We start from the raw sequence: 19,592 nt of genomic DNA, 5'->3' as shown, positions 1-19,592 counted from the left end.
TAGATTAGTCTTTTGTTTTTGCCATAAATTCATTGTACGTTTCATTGTGAATATATAAGTAAATACAAAGTTTTTCTTCACATGGTATCAAAGCTTGGTTTCTGAAATTCCAAATTTTTTTTTCTTCTCTTATTCTTAGAATTTTTTTTTTTCGATGACTATTCTCTAGGAACGATCAGGATCTGGTCTAATCACACCAGACTGATTGTCTTCTCCTCGTCGTCATAACCCAAGTGGTTTCGTTGTCGGCTGCCGTTGCATGCGCCCTCACGCGTCGATCATTTTTCCGGCAGCCTCTCCTCCGATCTGTTTTTCGCGCGAGCGTGAGCTCTCACCGCCACCGGCATCTTGTTCCTCTCCACCTCGCCGGCAAAACCCTTCAAGGTATTTCCATCAGCTTCTGCTTTGATCTGTTTTTCCGACAAGCGTTCTGTTTTTCCGACGAGCGTAAGCTTCTGCTTTTTTGTCAGCTTTAAGACACTTGACCTTCTTCATGGATTCCTCTTCATCAGCCTCTCATTCACATCCAAGTGGTTTTTCTTTTTTGTCTCTCCCTCCCTGTTAGAGTAGATGCCCTAGAGCCAATCAATTATTGTAGAATTGACTCTTTGTAATAATGTTCATTAATCAATAATAAAAGGCATTTTATTCTATATCGCGTAAATCATTATTATNGATGTCTAGAAGGGGATGGGTACTAAACAAGGTGGTTTCCAATCTGGCAGTCAAAATATATCCAAATCCATGCATCCACAAATCCACTCAAAATATGCATCACCTACTTTTATTTTTGTCAACCCCATGTACTTCGAACTCTTTTAGAACTTAAATCAACCCCCTAAACTTTTAGAACTTAAATCAACCCCCTAAAACCCTTAGGACATTATAGTTTCTCCCCTTAAGAATAAAGGAGTCTAATTCAAGAAGGGGAACTTTCCCTAAGGCCCAAACCAAAAGAATTAAAGGGGTTTACAAAAGAACTGGGCCATATTAATTATTAATAATAGGCTAGCCCACTGAATAGTAAAATCCAACACCCAACATAAGAACTGGGCCTTATTAATAAGTTAATAGACCAGTCCACCATATATGATAAATCCAATACCCAACAAAATACTAGGGCGTTATTAATAAGTTAATAGGCCAGCCCACCATATATAATAAATCCAATGCCCAAACAACATATCTCCCCAAAATTTCTAGCAAATTGACTCACAATAAAATTAGCTCATAATCCAATTTTATAAATTTTTTCTTATAATTCTGATTTGACAGCTCACAATTGGACATGTAAAACCTATTGTTGGCAAGGTAGGACTTATTGCAAACTGACCAACTGCGAACTGTCACGTTACGATTGTGAGAAAAAATTTGTGTAATTGGATTGTAAGTGTAATATTATCCGATGGTCGACTACATGTAACAACAACTCCATATATATATATATATATAATACCACATGCATGCCATTCGTACTTCATGACTTAGCCAAGAATTTATTTGGTTTCCTATTTCCAATATATAATCAATTCTTCCATAGGTTAAATTTATCATAAAAACCAATATGGTACAGTAACCAATACCATAGTCTATGAATTAACCCATTCAAGCATGAATCTGAAAACATGAATTGTTTATGCAAATACTAGTCCACTCACAACTTTCTCCTTTGCTTTCAACTCAANAGGAAATCGGTTCGTAGTGGACCATGGAATGGTCTCCAGTTTGGTGGCATTCCCATGATGCACAACAAGGTCTTCAAACCAATGTTGGTACACAAAGAAGAAGAGTTGTATTACGCATATGAGCCTTTTGACAATACAGTAATCACAAGATTAATGGTGGACCCAACAGGTCATATGCAGCGTCTTGAATGGAATGAAAAGTTTAGGGAATGGCGTATTGTGTACTCTTGGCCATATGACATGTGTGATAATTATGCACAGTGTGGTGCTAATGCTTACTGCAGAATTAGCAAGACACCTAATTGTATATGTTTGAAGGGGTTTGAAACCCAATCAGAAGATGAATGGGACACACCAAACACCATGAAATGTGTAAAGAAATCACCAACAGAATCAGATTGCAGAAATGGAGAAGGGTTTCAAAAGCTTGCACGAATGAAATTGCCCGATATTATGTGGTCAAACCAAAGTATGAATATTAAGGAATGTTCTGCAGAGTGCTTGAAGAACTGCTCGTGTAGGGCTTATGCAGACTTAAATGAGGGTGGAGGAAGTAGTGGCTGCTTGATGTGGTTTACTGACCTGATTGATATGAAAGAATGCTCAGAACGATTCACTTGGGGACAGGATATCTTTATACGAGTACCCGCTTCAGAACTAGGTAAGGGTGTTATTTTATTTACAGTTGAACAAGGCAATGCAAAAGAACTGCTGCATTCCTAATGGCGCGGCTTTGGTCCACCTACGTTAGGAAAAACAATCTGTTCTCTTTGTACATTTTATTAATCTGAAAAAGAATAAGTTTCAACAAATCTATTAAGTTTTTCATGTTGTCTACTCTAAAATCAGTTAATGATTCGAGTAAGAAGAAAAGAATAAAAATCATTGCATCGGTCTCGACTGCTTCTGGCATCCTTATATTGGGACTTGTGTTCTGGAAAGTTTGGAAGAAAAGAAAGAACAAAGGTAATACATTCATCTCATCTTGCTTATTTTTTGTTGGATTTCATGAAGTTCATTTGGCAATATCTTAAATTTAGTTTAAAATATAATGAAACTCAATCAGTTTCCAAAATATATTAAAACAAATCATACACCTCTGAAATTTATTAGTAACCGTTCAGAGGGGAAAACTAGAACCAGATTAATTTGTATGCTAATGAAATCTCAGTGGAGGTCACTAACATTCACTCTATTTAAAATGAACAGGTGACGAAGAGGTTCAAACTTTAATCGCCCTGCAGAGCAAGACGGAAGACACGGAAGTACCTTTATTTCCTTTAGCAACGGTAGCTACTGCAACTAACAATTTCTCTAAAGCCAACATGATTGGTGAGGGTGGATTGTGCTGTTACAAAGGTATTAAAACGCTATGTTATGAAACACTCACCAGAAGTCGCTACACCTCTAGAAATGGTAAACTTTCTTATCGTTTGACAATACAGGGAAATCTCAGATGGACAGGAAATTGCAGTGAAGAGGCTTTCGAACAGTCAGGACAGGGTCTTGAAAATCAAGAACGAGGTCGCTATATTGGCAGCTTAAACAGGAATCTTGTGCTCTTATGGGAGGCTGCCTGAAGAGATGAAAGGATACTGATCTATGGAGTATGCCCAAAAAAGCTTGGATTATTTATTTTCGGTAGCATTTCTGAACCCTATATCCATCAATTTACACATTATTAGTACTCAAGTTTGATTCTTACATTCAAAATAGAAAATCTAGGACAAGTTTAATTTCAATTACTGAAGTTGGCAATGATGTGCAGATCGTGAAAGAAGGAAACTCTTGTCCTGGAAAAGGCTTTGAATTATATTGGGATTGCAAAGGACTTCTCTACCTCCACCAAGATTCTAAACTGCAAATAGTTCACAGGGCTTGAAGCCAGTAATATCTTGTAGACAGTGCCGCTCTAAAATTTCAGATTTGGGTGTGCAAGAATTTTCAAAAATGATGCAAAGAGGTGACACAAAGGAGTTGTGGAACATAGTAAGTTCTACTACTGTAATTACTGTATTTTCATTTTAAAGAACTATATATGATACTTTGATGCAGTGGCTACATGTCCCTCCGAGTACGCTCACAGATGGCACATTTTCTTTGAATCCGATGTATTTTAGCTTGGCGTGCTATGTTTAGAGATATAAGTGGAAGAAGAGAGGATCATAGACACACGTCACCACCACCTAAACCTATTGGACATGTAAGTATAAAAATATATGCTGCAGCCTTTTTTCCAATACATACTATATTTGGTGAATACATTAAATACATGTGTTAAAAGATTCCCAGGCCTGGTGCTCTGGAAATGGAAGGCCCGGAACTAATGGATACGTTTCAGAAGATTCTTTATCGAATCTCAAGTTAACAGATGTAACTCAAGTGGGTTTATATGTGCTCAAAAATTCCCAGAAAGCAGGCCAGACTCTTCTGTAGTTTTCATGTTAGCAAATGAAGACGGGTGCTTCCGACCTAGAGACGAGTTTCTTCACAGAAAGAGGTTTCAGCACAGATAATCATCAAGTAAGATAAATCCTTACAGGAAAATTGAGCGTAAACATAGAGGTAGGTAGATATTCATGGCCAGTTTATTGTAGTGTTTTCGGTTGGGAATGCAGTCATTATGCAGATGCTTTTTCTTATCGATGCTAAACTTATGTATTTCTGCATGTTTAGTGTTTGTAAAAGTAGCCAGAAATACTATATTGAGTGAACAAAAAAACTTGATGGAAAACTAGCTAAAGAACCCATGTGGCTTTAATTCAGAATAAGGGGGGAAGTAAGTTAATGGTGGGAACATTATAGTGCAGTTTTGAAGCTACCTGGGTCCCCCAGGGAATTATGTTCTTGATGAAAGATACAAACTTCTACCTCCTAGCTGAATGGTTCCACCGACATTTGGGTGCTGTATTACTAGTTTAACAAGACCTTCTAAAATTGCACTAATAATTTTGGCATGAAACAGGAAAGAGTGTTCTACAAAAAGTGACCACACATTATTGTCTCTAAATGAGTACAGAAATCATCAATCAGTGATGGTCAGTACATCAAGATACAGGTGTCGGTACGCTTTAATTTGGGACTGTCAAGGTTCTAAAATTTTTCTTTGGATGGGAAGAAGTCTTTTGATCCGGATGTTGTCGAATGATAGAAGGGCCTGGAACTATGGAAGGTGTTTAGAAGATTCTTTCATCGAATCTGAAGTTCAAAAAAGTATTCAAGGGTTTTATTCTGTGTTCAAAAGTTCCTACAAAAACGGCCAGAATGTCATCTGTAGTTTTCAAGTTATGCAAATGACGAAGTGAGCACCTCAGCTAGACAATAAGTTTCTTCAAAGAGAGAGGTTTCAGCACTGAACTGATACAACACAAGCCAAGAAAATTATACTGAAAGTGCACTGAGTCAACCATTCAGGAGGAAGATAGAGTCATGTGTCGTTTAGTTGTCACGCCCCCTCACAGTATCCAATCCCACCGGATACGAATACTCAGGAGACTCAGAATCGATTCTAAGAGGAGAGGTAAAATTTCGAAACATTCATAAAAACAATCTGTTTATAGATGTAATGAAAAGTAGTACATCTGCATATTTAAGTTTTGAAAGCGGAAATGCCAACCTAAATGCTTTGAAAGCAAGAGCTGAAAAATCCAGTTGCAGAAAACATAGTATCAAAATCACCAAAGTTTGAAAAAAAGAATGCAGATCATCATGTGTCACATGCCAACCTAAAGAAGAGTATGCTCCATAAACCGATCTACAACCTTGTGTGTGTGTGTCGGGGGGGGGGGGGGGGGGGGGGGGGGGTTGTTGGTTTGGGAAGCTATAGTGAGCGGATAATATATTTTATACAAAATAACTTCTTAACTTTGAAACGTACATGGAAAAATCTAATTGCATGACACACACCAATGCACTCCATGATTAAAACAACAATCTCTACATTATATCTCGGATGCCATGGAATCACATACCATTCATATAAATAAATCAATCATCACAACCATACTAGCACCTAGGGACCTAGGTCATAACTCTCCAATCAGTCCCGAATACAGACATGAAGCACACCACCTGCAATCTACCCTGGGGTGATATATCCATAATCTACCCTCAAGATGGTATAAACACACTGGATAACCATATCGCACCAATCAAACCTCGGCTCGTCAATCATAGTTCAAACATCCCCCGGTCTACCTTCAAGGCATCAAAATTCCACACGGCCAATACCTGCTTGATGTAATCCGCCTGGAGCTCGTTAGGCATACGTATTGTCCAGTAGGATATCTCAATCGTTCGGAGGACAAAACATTCAATGTACGCATGAGGAAAATAAAATACTAAACTGATGTCTAGAAGGGGATGGGTACTAAAGGCGTCAAAATGATATCAAATACATTCCCCCCACGGTTACCTTCAAGGCGTCAAAAATTCCACATCGGCCAATTACTCTGATGTAATCCCGCCTGGAGCTCGTGTAGGCATACGTATTGTGCAGTAGGATATCCAACATCGGATATCTCAATCTTTGGTAGGACAAAACCATTTCAATGCACGCAATGAATAAATATAAAATACTAACGATGTCTAGAAGGGGATGGGTACTAAACAAGGGGGTTTCCAATCGGCAGTCAAAATAATATCCAAATCCATGCATCCACAATCACTCAAAATATGCCTCTACTTTTTTTTGTCAACCCCCTGTACTCGAAAAATCCTATCAAACCCCAAACTTTAGAAACTTAAATCAACCCCCTAAAACCCTTAGGACATTATAGTTTCTCCCCTTAAGAATAAAGGAGTCTATTCAAGAAGGGGAACTTTCCCTAAGGCCCAAACCAAAAGAATTAAAGGGGTTTACAAAAGAATGGGCCATATTAATTATAATAATAGGCTAGCCCATGAATAGTAAAATACATACACCCACATAAGACTGGGCCTTATTAATAAGTTAATAGACCAGTCCACCATATATGAAAATCCAATACCAACAAAATACTAGGGCTATTAATAAGTTAATAGGCCAGCCCACCATATATAATAAATCCAATGCCCAAACAAACTATCCCAAAATTTCTAGCAAATGACTCACAATAAAATTAGCTCATAATCCAATTTTATAATTTTTTTTATAATTCTGATTGACAGCTCACAATTGGACATGTAAACCATTGTGGCAAGGTAGGTTATGGAACTGACCAACTGCGAACTGTACGTTCGAGTGTGAGAAAAAATTTGTTTAGGATTGTAAGTGTAATATATCCGATGTCGACTACATGTAACAACAACTCCATTATATATATAAATACTACCACATGCATGCCATTGCGACTTCATGATTAGCCAAGAATTTATTTGGTTTCTATTTCCAATATATAATCAATTTCCATAGGTTAAATTATCATAAAAACCATATGGTACAGTAACCATAGTCTATGAATTAAACCATTCAAGCATGAATCTGAAAACATGAATTGTTTATGCAAATACTAGTCCACTCACAACTTTCTCCTTTGCTTTCAACTCTAAGTGCTCCGGTCTCTTGTTTCTTTTTTTTCGTTTCGAAATTGTTATAAGAATTAGGATCTAATCAAAAAGAAAATGAAGATGGATTAAATACAATAAAGGATTGAAAATGCATGTCTAACACTTTCGTTTACCTCAAAATTTCTTGAAAATTCTTCTCTACAAAGCTCTTCTCGACCCCCCTCCATTTTAACTCAATATTGTTTTTCTCTCTCAATTACACAAAAGAATGAAAGGGAGCTAAGACAAAACCAAAAAATAATAATAATCTTCGCCTTTCTCACCTTTATTTTTTCTCCACATCTCTGCACTACTTTCTCCACTCTCTCATTCTTCTTTCTCATTTCAAAATAATAGAATCCTTCAACCAATGTCGCAAAACTAGGTGCCGAAACCAGGGGGTCATTTCTCCAAAATTCAGCTTTTTAATCCATCTTGCAATGGCCGATTACTGCATCCCCTGGGTTCTGATTCTTACATCTTGCACCCCAAAATCCTTAATCAAAGTTCTAGTTTATTAAGGTCTCACCCTAGAAAATTTGCATGTGCCCTTGCATGTCATAAAATCAGTAAGACCCTCACCCTTAATCAATTTAAAAGTCCTTAAATATTTTTACACTCTATTGCACTCAAGTCCTGCCCAAACTATAATAGTCCAACAGGTCTTTTTCTTACTAAAACATCTCAAAAAGTTTCAATTCTTACGTATACCCACAGAATACATAATAAAATTAATAAAATCCACAGAAATACGGGGCATTACATTAGTCATCCTTAATAAACAATGGAGGTGATTAATATTCATGGTCAGTTTTAAACTCCATGGTTGCCTAAGAAATAGTCGATGTTTGTGTGAAAATAACCTGGGCAAACCGCTGCGTCAGAAGTCTCGATATGAGATTTGCTTGACAATAACCTGGCAAACATGCTGGCAAGAGAAGTGCCAAGTATTACAGATTGCTCAAACTAAGAGATCATACGGACCGCTGTGTGAGAAGCCTGGCGATAGGAGATTCGTTCAAACTAGGAGACTTGTGGACCCTGTAAAAGAAGTAGACAGTCAAGCCACACACAAGACAATTTTTTTTTACATGATCACCCAAAATTAACTGTCCAGGAGACTATCAATTTCGTACATGCCACAAAAAACAATCCATAGAAGGATTCTTACCTAGTCGGTTAGCCTCTTATCTTTTAGAGCTTAATAATCTTCTAAAACGTCTGAATTTTTGTGTCTTTCAGGTTTTCGCTCTAAATGTTTTCTTTAGAAGTCTATATAGTTGATTGTGGTCTTACTTTCAAAGAACACCGCTGAGCATAAAATTTCTGACTTTGCTTCTTTGAGGAACCAGATCAAAACTTCTAAACCACTAGGATTTTTAAATGCTATAGCTACATCCTGCAGAGTTCAAAGATTGGAATACAGGGAATCCATGACTTCATGTCACAACTACGTGAGAAAAATGAAAGCATGATAGTATATTGATCATAATAGTTGAGAAGCTACTTACAATTTCTATCCTGGTAGAAAGATTAAATTTTGTTGCCAGGAGAACATCTGTTAGAACTAATTTCCAGGATTGGCATTAACTTGAAGCTGGGATGTATGACTATAGAGTTAGATTCAATGTGACTTTGACTTCGTGTGATTCCTTAGTCATTTTTTTAACTTATGCATGCTCCACTAGAAGCTGGAACCAACTGTGAAATTGATATTTCATAATGGGAATGGTTTCATTAAAAAAAGTCACTGCATGTGATTCTTATAAGTATGAGACCCTTTGAATGGCTAAAAATCTCTGTGGACCTTGACTTAGGCAGGATGATTCTGGATAGGTAATAACTTCAACTTGCAAACTTTCAGGTTGAAAAAAAGGTAGTTGAGGCACTCAAGTATCGCTGCTCAATTTGCTTGCATATATCAAATTTCCAACTGAAAAATCAGAAATAAACATCTCATTAATTCTAGATATAGTGGATTGTTTAATGCTAAAAGGACACTTGCAAAACAACCCAAAGCATACATTTTAGAAAATTGCAAGATGAGCGCGTGAGGATCAAGTCATTAATTAGCGATTATGATGTGTGGACCACAAGTGGCATTGTTTACAGGGAACTGGAACATTAATGTGTTTAGAAAGTTCAAGGGATTGTGACAAGCTGATGCTGAAAGTCCCCCAATAACTGATGTATCTTCGTATATGGACCGCAGAGTAGGGCCAATGAAATTCAAAGAAATTAATGGACTGAGGTAACGTGTTGGATGGTGACATTCTTTAACGAACTGGGTTATCTTCTTGAAAAAATCCTTCAAAATTATAATCTCTTTCTGACCACAGTAAAAACATAAAAGTAGAGCTGGCAATGCATACAGACATGTTTAGGTGACCCATAACCAATCTGCAGAATTTTTCAGCTAGAACTGAATAAACTCACTCGAACTGTACAGAAATCCTACTAAATACTTGTGAAGCTCTTCTTTCCGTGCCTCTGGATTTCTTTCATGCTTAGATAACTCCTTGGAGAACAAATTAAGGTTAATAAAAGTGATTCCAAGTTTTTTTACTCAAAATGATACGTTCCTTTCCTTTTCCTTCTGATTATTGAGTTTTCAGCAAAGCCTATCTGTCACGTCAAAAAAATACTTGACCGCAGGTCAACCATGAAGAATCTTCTCAAAAGGTTTGATAAAAAGATTCTTTTCCAAGATGAATGCAAAATGCAATTTTGCTTTTCTTTTCTGCCACGAATAAGAATGGAGTACCTTCCACTCTTTACTTTGTTTTGTTCTTTCATCTTGTTGTTGATCACGGAGTTTTCATTTGCGGCTGATATGATAACTCGTAAACAATTTATCAGAGAAGGGGACAAATTAGTTTCCTCATCCCGAAGCTTTGAGCTAGGCTTCTTTTCTCTAGGAAAATCAAACAGCAGATACTTGGGGATCTGGTACAAGATTAGTCCTGAGACAGTTGTGTGGGTTGCAAACAGAAAAGATCCTATTCCAGATAAGCTAGGAGCTTTAACCATCAGTGATAATGGAAGTCTTGTAATTATCAACAAAAATAAGAGCATTATCTTGTCTTCAAGCTCATCCAGGGTGCCAGAAAATCCAGTGGTTCAACTCCTAGATTCTGGAAACCTTGTTCTTAGGGACAGTAATGACATGAGTCCTGAAAGCTATATTTGGCAGAGTTTTGATTACCCATCAGACACATTGTTAGAAGGCATGAAGTTGGGATGGAACTTAAAAACTGGTTTTGAGCGACAATNAACTCCTAGATTCTGGAAACCTTGTTCTTAGGGACAGTAATGACATGAGTCCTGAAAGCTATATTTGGCAGAGTTTTGATTACCCATCAGACACATTGTTAGAAGGCATGAAGTTGGGATGGAACTTAAAAACTGGTTTTGAGCGACAATTGACCCCATGGAAAAGTGAAGATGATCCATCCCCTGGAGAATCTAGCCTCAGACTTGACATTCGTGGGGTGCCTCAATTAGTCATCGGTACGCCATCAAGGAAATCGGTACGTAGTGGACCATGGAATGGTCTCCAGTTTGGTGGCATTCCCCTGATGGACAACAAAATCTTCAAGCCAATGTTGGTGCAAAAAGAAGATGAGTTGTATTATGCGTGGGAGCCTTTCGACGATACAGTTATCACACGATTGTCATTGAATTCATCAGGTCATATGCAGCGTCATGTATGGGATGAGAGGATCAGGGAATGGAGTATTGTGTTCTCTTGGCCATATGACAAGTGTGATAATTATGCTCAGTGTGGTGCTAATGCTTACTGCAGAACTAGCAAGACACTTGAGTGTATCTGTTTGAAGGGGTTTGAATCAAAATCACAAGATGAATGGGACACACCAGACACTGTGAAATGTGTAAAGAAATCTCCAATAGAATCAGACTGCCAAAATGGAGAAGGGTTTCAGAAGCTTTCGCAAATGAAATTGCCGGATGTTAATTGGTCAAACCAAAGTATGAATACTAAGAAATGTTATGCAGAGTGCTCGAAGAACTGTTCGTGCAGGGCTTATGCAGCCTTAATTGAGGGTGGAGGAAGTAGTGGCTGCATGATGTGGTTTAATGACCTGGTTGATATGAAACAATGCTCAAAACGATTCACCTGGGGACAGGATATCTTTATTCGAGTTCCCGCTTCAGAACTAGGTAAGGGTGTCATTTTATTTACAGTTGAACAATGAAATGTAAAAGAACTTCTGCATTCCTAATGGCTTGGCTTTGGTCCACCTACGTTAGGAAAACTAATCTTTTCTCTTTGTACCTTTTTTTAGTTGTTTTTTTCCTCTCTGCAATAGAATAAGTTTCAACGAATTGAATAAGTTTCTTCATGTTGACTATTCTCAAATCAGCTAAGGAATTGAATAAGAAGAAAAGAATCAAGATCTTTGTGTCAGTCTCAACTGTTTGTGGCATTCTTATACTGGGATTTGTGTTCTGGAAAGTTTGGAAGAAAACAAAGAACAAAGGTAATACATTCATCTCATCTTGCTCATTTTTTGTGGATGCCATGAAGTTCATTTGGCAACCTCTTTACTTCGGTTGAAACATGATGTTCCAAATTATTTTAAAACAAATCTTAAACTTCTAACATGTATTAGTAACCTTCGTAAAGGGAAAGTCATAACTAGATTAGTTTGTATACTAATTAAATCTTAGTGGAGGTCACTAACATTTACCAATTTTAAAATCAACAGGTGATGAAGAGGTTCAAACTTTAATTGTGCTGGAGAAGTCAGAATAAGGGAAGTAATATTAATGGTGGAGACACATATAGTGCAGTTTGACAACTACCTGGGTCCCCAGGTAATTACTGTTCTTGATGAAAGAGCACTTCACTCCTAGCAGAATGGTTCACACCACATTTGAGCTGATTACTAGTTAACAGAGACCTTCTAAAATGAACTAAACTATAGTCATAGATTGGCATGAAACAGGAAGAATGCTATTCTACAAAAAGGACATTTCTAATATGTCCTCTAAATGAGAAGAAATCATCAATCAGTGACTGGTCAGTACATCAAGATTTACAGGTGTCGGTACGCTTTAATTTGGGACGTCAAGGTTCTAAAATTTCTTCTGGATGGGATAGAAGTCTTTTGATCCGGATGTTGGTCGAATAAGAAGGGCCTGAACTATGGACAGGTGTTAGAAGTTTTCATCGAATGCAAGTTCAAAAATGTATTCAAGTGGGTTTATTGTGTTAAAAGTTCCACAAAACAGGCCAGAAATGTCATCTGTAGTTTTCAAGTTAGCAAATGACGAAGTGATGCTACTCAGCTAGAACAAGTTTCTTCAAAGAGAGAGGTTTTCAGCACGAACTGATACAACATAAGCAAGAAATCATACTGAAAGTGCACTGTTAATCCATTCAGGAAGGAAATAGAGTCATGTGTGTGTTTAGTTGTCACGCCCCTCCACAGTATTCCTATCCACCGGATCCGATACTCTGGAAGAGAATCGATCTAGAGGAAGGTAAATTTGAAAACATTTCATAAAAACAAATCTGTTTATAGACTGTAATGAAAAGTAGTATAATGCATATTTAAAGTTTGAAAGCGGAAATGCACAACATAATGCTTTGAAAGCAAGAGCTGAAAAATCCAGTTGCAGAAAACATAGTATCAAAATCCACCAAGTTTTAAAAAGAAATGCAGATATCATGTGTCAATGCCAACCTAAGCAGAGAGTGCTCCAATTAACCGATCTACAACTGGATGTCGTTGGGGGGGGGGGGGGGGGGGGGGATAAAGTTTGGGAAGCTAGTGAGCGGATAATATCTTTTATACGAAAATAACTTTTAACTTTGAAAACGTACATGGAAAAATCTAATTGCATGACACACAAACACTAATGCACTCACATGATAAAACAACAATCATCATACATTATTCGATGCCAGGAATCACATACCATACATATAAAATAAACAATCATCACAACCATACTAGCACCTAGGGACCTAGGTCATAACTCTCCAAACAGTCCCGAATACAGACATGAAGCTACACCACCTGCAATACTACCTTGGGGTGATATCATCCATAACTCTACTCAAGATGGTATAAACATCACTGGATAACCATACTCGACCTAATCAACCCCGGTGCATCATAATGTTATCAAATACAATCCCCCCAGGTCTACCTTCAAGGCATCAAAATTCCACATCGGCCAATACCTGCTTGATGTAATTCGCGGGAGCTGTTAGGCATACGTATTGTCCAGTAGGAGATCTCAATCGTTGCGGTAGGACAAACCATTTCAATGTACGCATGAGGATAAATATAAAATACTAACTGATGTCTAGAAGGGGATGGGTACTAAAGGCGTCAAAATGATATCAAATACATTCCCCCACGGTTACCTTCAAGGCGTCAAAATTCCACATCGGCAATAACACTGATGTAATCCCGCCTGGAGCTCGTTAGGCATACGTATTGTGCAGTAGGATATCTCAACATCGGATATTCTCAATCTTTGGTAGGACAAACCATTTCAATGCACGCATGAGATAAATTAAAATATAACGATGGTCTAGAAGGGGATGGGTACTAAAACAAGGTGGTTTCAATCTGGCAGTCAAAATATATCCAATCCATGCATCCACAAATCACTCAAAATATGCATCACCTACTTTTATTTTTGTCAACCCCATGGACTTCGAAATCCTATTCAATCCCTAAACTTTAGAAATTAAATCAACCCCCTAAAACCCTTAGGACATTATAGTTTCTCCCCTTAGAATAAAGGAGTCTAATTCAAGAAGGGGAACTTTCCTAAGGCCCAAACCAAAGAATTAAAGGGGTTTACAAAAGACTGGGCCATATTAATTATTATAATAGGCTAGCCCACTGATAGTAGTAAAATCCACTACCCAAAAAGAGCTGGGCCTTATTAATAAGTTAATAGACCAGTCCACCATATGATAATCCAATACCCAACAAAATACTAGGGCGTTATTAATAAGTTAATAGGCCAGCCCACCATAATAATAAACCAGCCCAAACAATAATCTCCCAAAATTTCTAGCAAATTGACTCACAATAAAATTAGCTCATATCCAATTTATAAATTTTTCTTATAATTCTGATTGACAGCTACAATGGACATGTAACCTATTGTTGGCACAGTAGGACTTATTGCAAACGACCAACTGCGAACTGTCACGTTACGATTGTGAGAAAAATTTGTGTAATGGATTGTAAGTGTAATATATCCGATGGTCGACTACATGTAACAACAAATCCATATATATATATAATACCACATGCATGCCATTCGTACTTCATGACTTAGCCAAAAGTATTTTGGTTTCCTATTTCCAATATATAATCAATTTTCCATAGGTAAATTTACATAAAAACCAATATGGTACAGTAACCATAGTCTATGAATTAACCCATTCAAGCATGAATCTGAAAACATGAATTGTTTATGCAAATACTAGTCCACTCACAACTTTCTCTTTGCTTTCAACTTAAGTGCTCGGTCCCTCTGTTTATTTCATCGTTCGAAATTGTTATAAGAATTAGGATCTAATCAAAAAGAAAAAGAAAGATGATTAAATACAATAAAGGATTGAAAATCAGTCTAACACTATTGCGTTTACCTCAAAATTTCTTCGAAAATTCTTCTTACAAAGCTCTCTCGACCCCCTCCATTTAAACTCAAATATGTTTTTCTCTGTTCAATTTACACAAAAGAATGAAAGGGAGCTAAGACAAAACCAAAAAAATAAATAATCTTCGCTCTTTCTACCTTATTTTTTCTCCACTCTCTCTGCATACTTTCTCCACTCTCTATTCTTCTCTTCCATTCAAATAATAGAATCCTTCAACCAATGTCGGCCAAAACTAGGTGCCGAACCAGGGGCATTCTACAAAATTCAGCTTTTTAACATCTTGCAATGGCTGATTACATGCATCCCTGGTGTCTGATTCTTACATCTTGCACCCCAAAATCCTTTAATCAAAGTTCAGTTTATAAGGTCTCACCCTAGAAAACTTTGCATGTGCCCTTGCATGTCATAAAATCAGTAAGACCCTCACCTTAATCAATTTAAAATGCCCTTAAATATTTTTACACTTCTAATTGCACTCAAGTCCTCTGCAAACTTAATAGTCCTAACAGGTCTTTTTCTTACTAAAACATCCTCAAAAAGTTTCAATTCTTACGTATTACCCACAGAACACTAAAAAAATTAAATAAATACACAGGAAAGACGGGGCATTACATTAGTCATCCTTAAGAAACAATGGAGGTGTGATTAATTCATGGTCAAGTTTTTAAACTCCATGGATGCCTAAGAAAATAGTCGATGTTGTGTGAAAATAACCTGGGCAAACCAGCTGCGTCAGAAGTCTGCGATATGAGATTTGCTTTGCACAATAACTCGGCAAACATGCTGCATGATGAAAGTGGCAAGAATTACAGATTTGCTCAAACTAAGAGATCATAGGACCGCTGTGTGAGAAGCCTGGCGATAGGAGATTCGTTCAAACTGGAGGATCTTGTGGACCCTGTAAAAGAAGTAGACAGTCAAGCCACACAAGACAATTTTTTTTACATGACCCAAAAATTAACTGTCCAAGGAGACTATCAATTCGTTACATGCCACAAAAAACCAAATCCATAGAAGGATTCTACCTTAGTCGTTTGCCTCTATCTTTAGAGCTTAATTATCTTCTAAAAGTCTGATATTTGTTGTCTTTCAGGTTTTCGCTCTAAACTTGTTTCTTTTGAAGTCTATATAGTTGATTGTGGTTTAACTTTACGAACACCGCTGAGCATAAATTTTCTGACTTTGCTTCTTTGAGGAACCAGATCAAAACTTCTAAACCACTAGGATTTTTAATGCTATAGCTACATCCTGCAGAGTTCAAAGATTGGAATACAGGGAATCATGACTTCATGTCACAACTACGTGGAAAATGAAAGCATGATAGTATATTGATCAATAGTTGAGAAGCTACTTACAATTTCTATCTGTAGAAAGATTAAATTTTGTTGCCAGGAGAAATCTGTTAGAACTAATTTCCAGGATTGGCATTAACTTGAAGCCGGGATGTATGGACTATAGAGTTAGATTCAATGTGACTTTGACTTCGTGTGATTCCTTAGTCATTTTTAACTTATGCATGCTCCACTAGAAGCTGGAACCAACTGTGAAAATTGATATTTCATAATGGAATGGTTTCATTAAAAAAGTCACTGCATGTGATTCTTATAAGTATGAGACCTTTGAATGGCTAAAATCTCTGTGGACCTTGACTTCAGTGTTGGCAGGATGATTCTGGATAGGTAATAATTCAACTTGAAACTTCAGGTTGAAAAAAGGTAGTTGAGGCACTCAAGTATCGCTGCTCAATTTGCTTGATATCAAATTTCCAACTGAAAAATCAGAAATAAATCTCATTATTCAGATATAGTGATTGTTTAATGCTAAAAGGACACTGCAAAACAACCACAGCATACATTTTAGAAAATTGCAAGATGAGCGCGTGAGATCAAGTCCTAATTAGCGATTATGATATGTGGACCACAAGTGCATGTTTACAGGGAAATGGAACATTAATGGGTTTAGAAAGTTCAAGGGATTGTGACAGCTGATGTGAAAGTCCCACAAAACTGATGTATCTTGTATATGGACCGCAGTAGGGCCAATGAAATTCAAAGAAATAATGGACTGAGGTAACGTTGTTGGATGGGGAATATAATGACACTCAATTAGTTTCCAAAATATATTAAAACAATTCATACACTTCTGAAATTTATTAGTAACCGTTCTGAGGGGAAAACTAGAACTAGATTAATTTGTATGCTAATGAAATCTCAGTTGAGGTCACTAACATTCACTCTATTTAAAATGAACAGGTGACGAAGAGGTTCAAACTTTAATTGTCCTGCAGAGCAAGAAGGAAGACACGGAAGTACCTTTATTTCCTTTAGCAACGGTAGCTACTGCAACTAACAATTTTTCTAAAGCCAACATGATTGGTGAGGGTGGATTTGGTCCTGTTTACAAGGTAAAAAGGTTATATGTTATGAAACACTCACCAGAAGTTGCCTTAAACCTCTTCATAGCAAATGATAAATTTTCTTATCTGTTTGACAATACACAGGGAAATCTTTCAGATGGACAGGAAATTGCAGTGAAGAGGCTTTCAAAACAGTCAGGACAGGGTCTTGAAGAATTCAAGAACGAGGTCGCTATAATCGGCAAGCTTCAACACAGGAATCTTGTTGCTCTTATTGGAAGCTGCGCTGAAGGAGATGAAAGGATACTGATCTATGAGTATATGCCCAATAAAAGCTTGGATTATTTTATTTTTGGTAGCATTTCTGAACCCTATATCCATATAATTAGTTACACATTTATTAGTTACTCAAGTTTGATCTTACATTCAAAATAGAAAATTCTAGGACAAGTTTAATTTCAATTACTGAAGTTGGCAATGATGTGCAGATCGTGAAAGAAGGAAACTCTTGTCCTGGAAAAATTGCTTTGAAATTATTATTGGGATTGCAAAAGGACTTCTCTACCTCCACCAAGATTCTAAATTGCAAATAGTTCACAGGGATCTGAAGACCAGTAATATCTTGTTAGACAGTGAATTGAATCCTAAAATTTCAGATTTTGGGTTGGCAAGAATTTTCAAAAATGATGCAAAAGAGGTGAACACAAAGAGAGTTGTCGGAACATAGTAAGTTCTACTACTATAATTAAATGTATTTTCAATTTTAAAGAACTTATATATGATCCTTTGATGCAGCGGCTACATGTCTCCTGAGTATGCCACTGATGGCACAATTTCTTTGAAATCCGATGTTTTTAGCTTGGGTGTGCTTCTGCTAGAGATAATAAGTGGAAGAAGGAATAGAGGATTCCATCACCTCGATCACCATCATAACCTTATTGGACATGTAAGTAGAAAACTTATATGCTGCTGCCTTTTGTCACACTATCTATTTTGGTGAAAACATTAAGTACACGTGTTAAAATATTCTCAGGCCTGGCTTCTTTGGAATGATGGAAGGGCCCTGGAACTAATGGATACTTTTTTAGAAGATTCTTTTATCGAATCTCAAGTTAAAAGATGTACTCAAGTGGGTTTATTATGTGCTCAAAAATTCCCAGAAAGCAGGCCAGACATCTCTTCTGTAGTTTTCATGTTAGCAAATGAAGATGTGGTGCTTCCTCAACCTAGAGAGCCAGGTTTCTTCACAGAAAGAGGTTTCAGCACAGATACATCATCAAGTAAAGATAAATCTCTTACAGGAAATTATTTGAGCGTAACCATAGAGGAAGGCAGATAATTTCATGCGCCAGTTTAGTAGTGTTTTTCGGTTGGGGAATGCAGTCATTATGCAGATGCTTTTTTCTTTATCGATGCCATAAACTTTAATGTCTTTCTACCGTTGCTTATGTGTTTGTAAAGTAGCCAGAAATTACTATATTGAGTGAAAAAAAAATCTTGATAGGAAACTAGCTAAAGAACCTATGTTCTTTAATTTCATGTTAGAAATCAGAGGAGTGTAACAAGTAGAAATTGAACAATAAAATTGCATTGAGAAGAACTTGTGTAAAAGAAGAGAAAACGTTTATTCATCATAAACACTAACAATCTCTTCTTTATTTCTGAGGAAGAGAAACAGTCTCATATCTCTCTTCACTAAGGAAGAGACACCATCTTAAAACTCTCTTCACTAAATCAAGCATACACCATACATTCCCTTTTATATGTTTAAAGGGATAACTGCCAGTAACTGAAATACAACCATTACAAAGAAGTTACAAAATAATTCAACTGAAAATAACTTCTATTTGATTTTATCTAAACCTTAAACTGTCTAAATCGTACCTAGGCATTAAGCATTCTGGAATTTTTCCAGCCTTTCGTCATCTTCTTTGCTACAGCATCTCTTTTCTTCAACCACAAAAATTTCAATTTCTACCAAAAGGTGTTCACATTCCAACATTTCAGAATAAGGGGAAGTAATTTAATGGTCGGAACATCATAGTGCAGTTTGACAAACTATCTAGGTTCCCCCAGTTAATCACTGTTTCTTGATGAAAGATGCTACTTCCACTCCTAGCACGAATGGTTTCACCAACATTTGGATCACTGAATTACTAGTTTAACCAGGCCTTTCTAAAATTGAACTAATAATTTTTGGCTGATTATGTCAACTCATAGATTGCCAAGGGCATGAAACAGGAAAGAATGTTATTCCTACAAAAAGTGACATTTCTACATATCTGTCCTCTAAATGAGATAGAAATCATCAATCAGTGACTGGTCAGTACATCAAGATTTACAGGTGTCATGTCCGCTTTAATTTGGG

The 19,592-nt window shown here is 36.9% G+C and overlaps 1 protein-coding gene across 1 annotated transcript; it reads left to right on the top strand.

Annotated features, from left to right (window-relative positions):
• Positions 1-2,216: 2,216 nt before the first annotated feature.
• Positions 2,217-18,817, top strand: LOC116138531 (G-type lectin S-receptor-like serine/threonine-protein kinase SD1-1). The gene is made up of 7 exons (XM_031424238.1): positions 2,217-2,346; positions 2,535-2,651; positions 17,121-17,272; positions 17,369-17,579; positions 17,713-17,950; positions 18,020-18,170; positions 18,258-18,817. The coding sequence occupies exons 1-7, from the start codon at positions 2,253-2,255 to the stop codon at positions 18,561-18,563; spliced, it is 1,269 nt and encodes a 422-aa protein (XP_031280098.1). The 5' UTR covers positions 2,217-2,252; the 3' UTR covers positions 18,564-18,817.
• The last annotated feature ends 775 nt before the right edge of the window (positions 18,818-19,592 follow it).

This window comes from Pistacia vera, unplaced genomic scaffold (assembly GCF_008641045.1).
Source record: "Pistacia vera cultivar Batoury unplaced genomic scaffold, PisVer_v2 Contig341, whole genome shotgun sequence".
NCBI classification, from domain to species: domain Eukaryota; kingdom Viridiplantae; phylum Streptophyta; class Magnoliopsida; order Sapindales; family Anacardiaceae; genus Pistacia; species Pistacia vera.
Note: the sequence above shows the minus strand (reverse complement) of the source record. Positions and strands in the feature narration are given on the sequence as shown.

Coding starts and splice junctions, on each gene's coding strand:
- LOC116138531 (XM_031424238.1), top strand. CDS start 2,253: ATGTGGTTTACTGACCTGATTGATATGAAAGAATGCTCAGAACGATTC. Junction 2,652..17,120: donor GAAGAAAAGAAAGAACAAAG/GTAATACATTCA, acceptor TAAAATGAACAG/GTGACGAAGAGGTTCAAACT. Junction 17,951..18,019: donor AAGAGAGTTGTCGGAACATA/GTAAGTTCTACT, acceptor CCTTTGATGCAG/CGGCTACATGTCTCCTGAGT.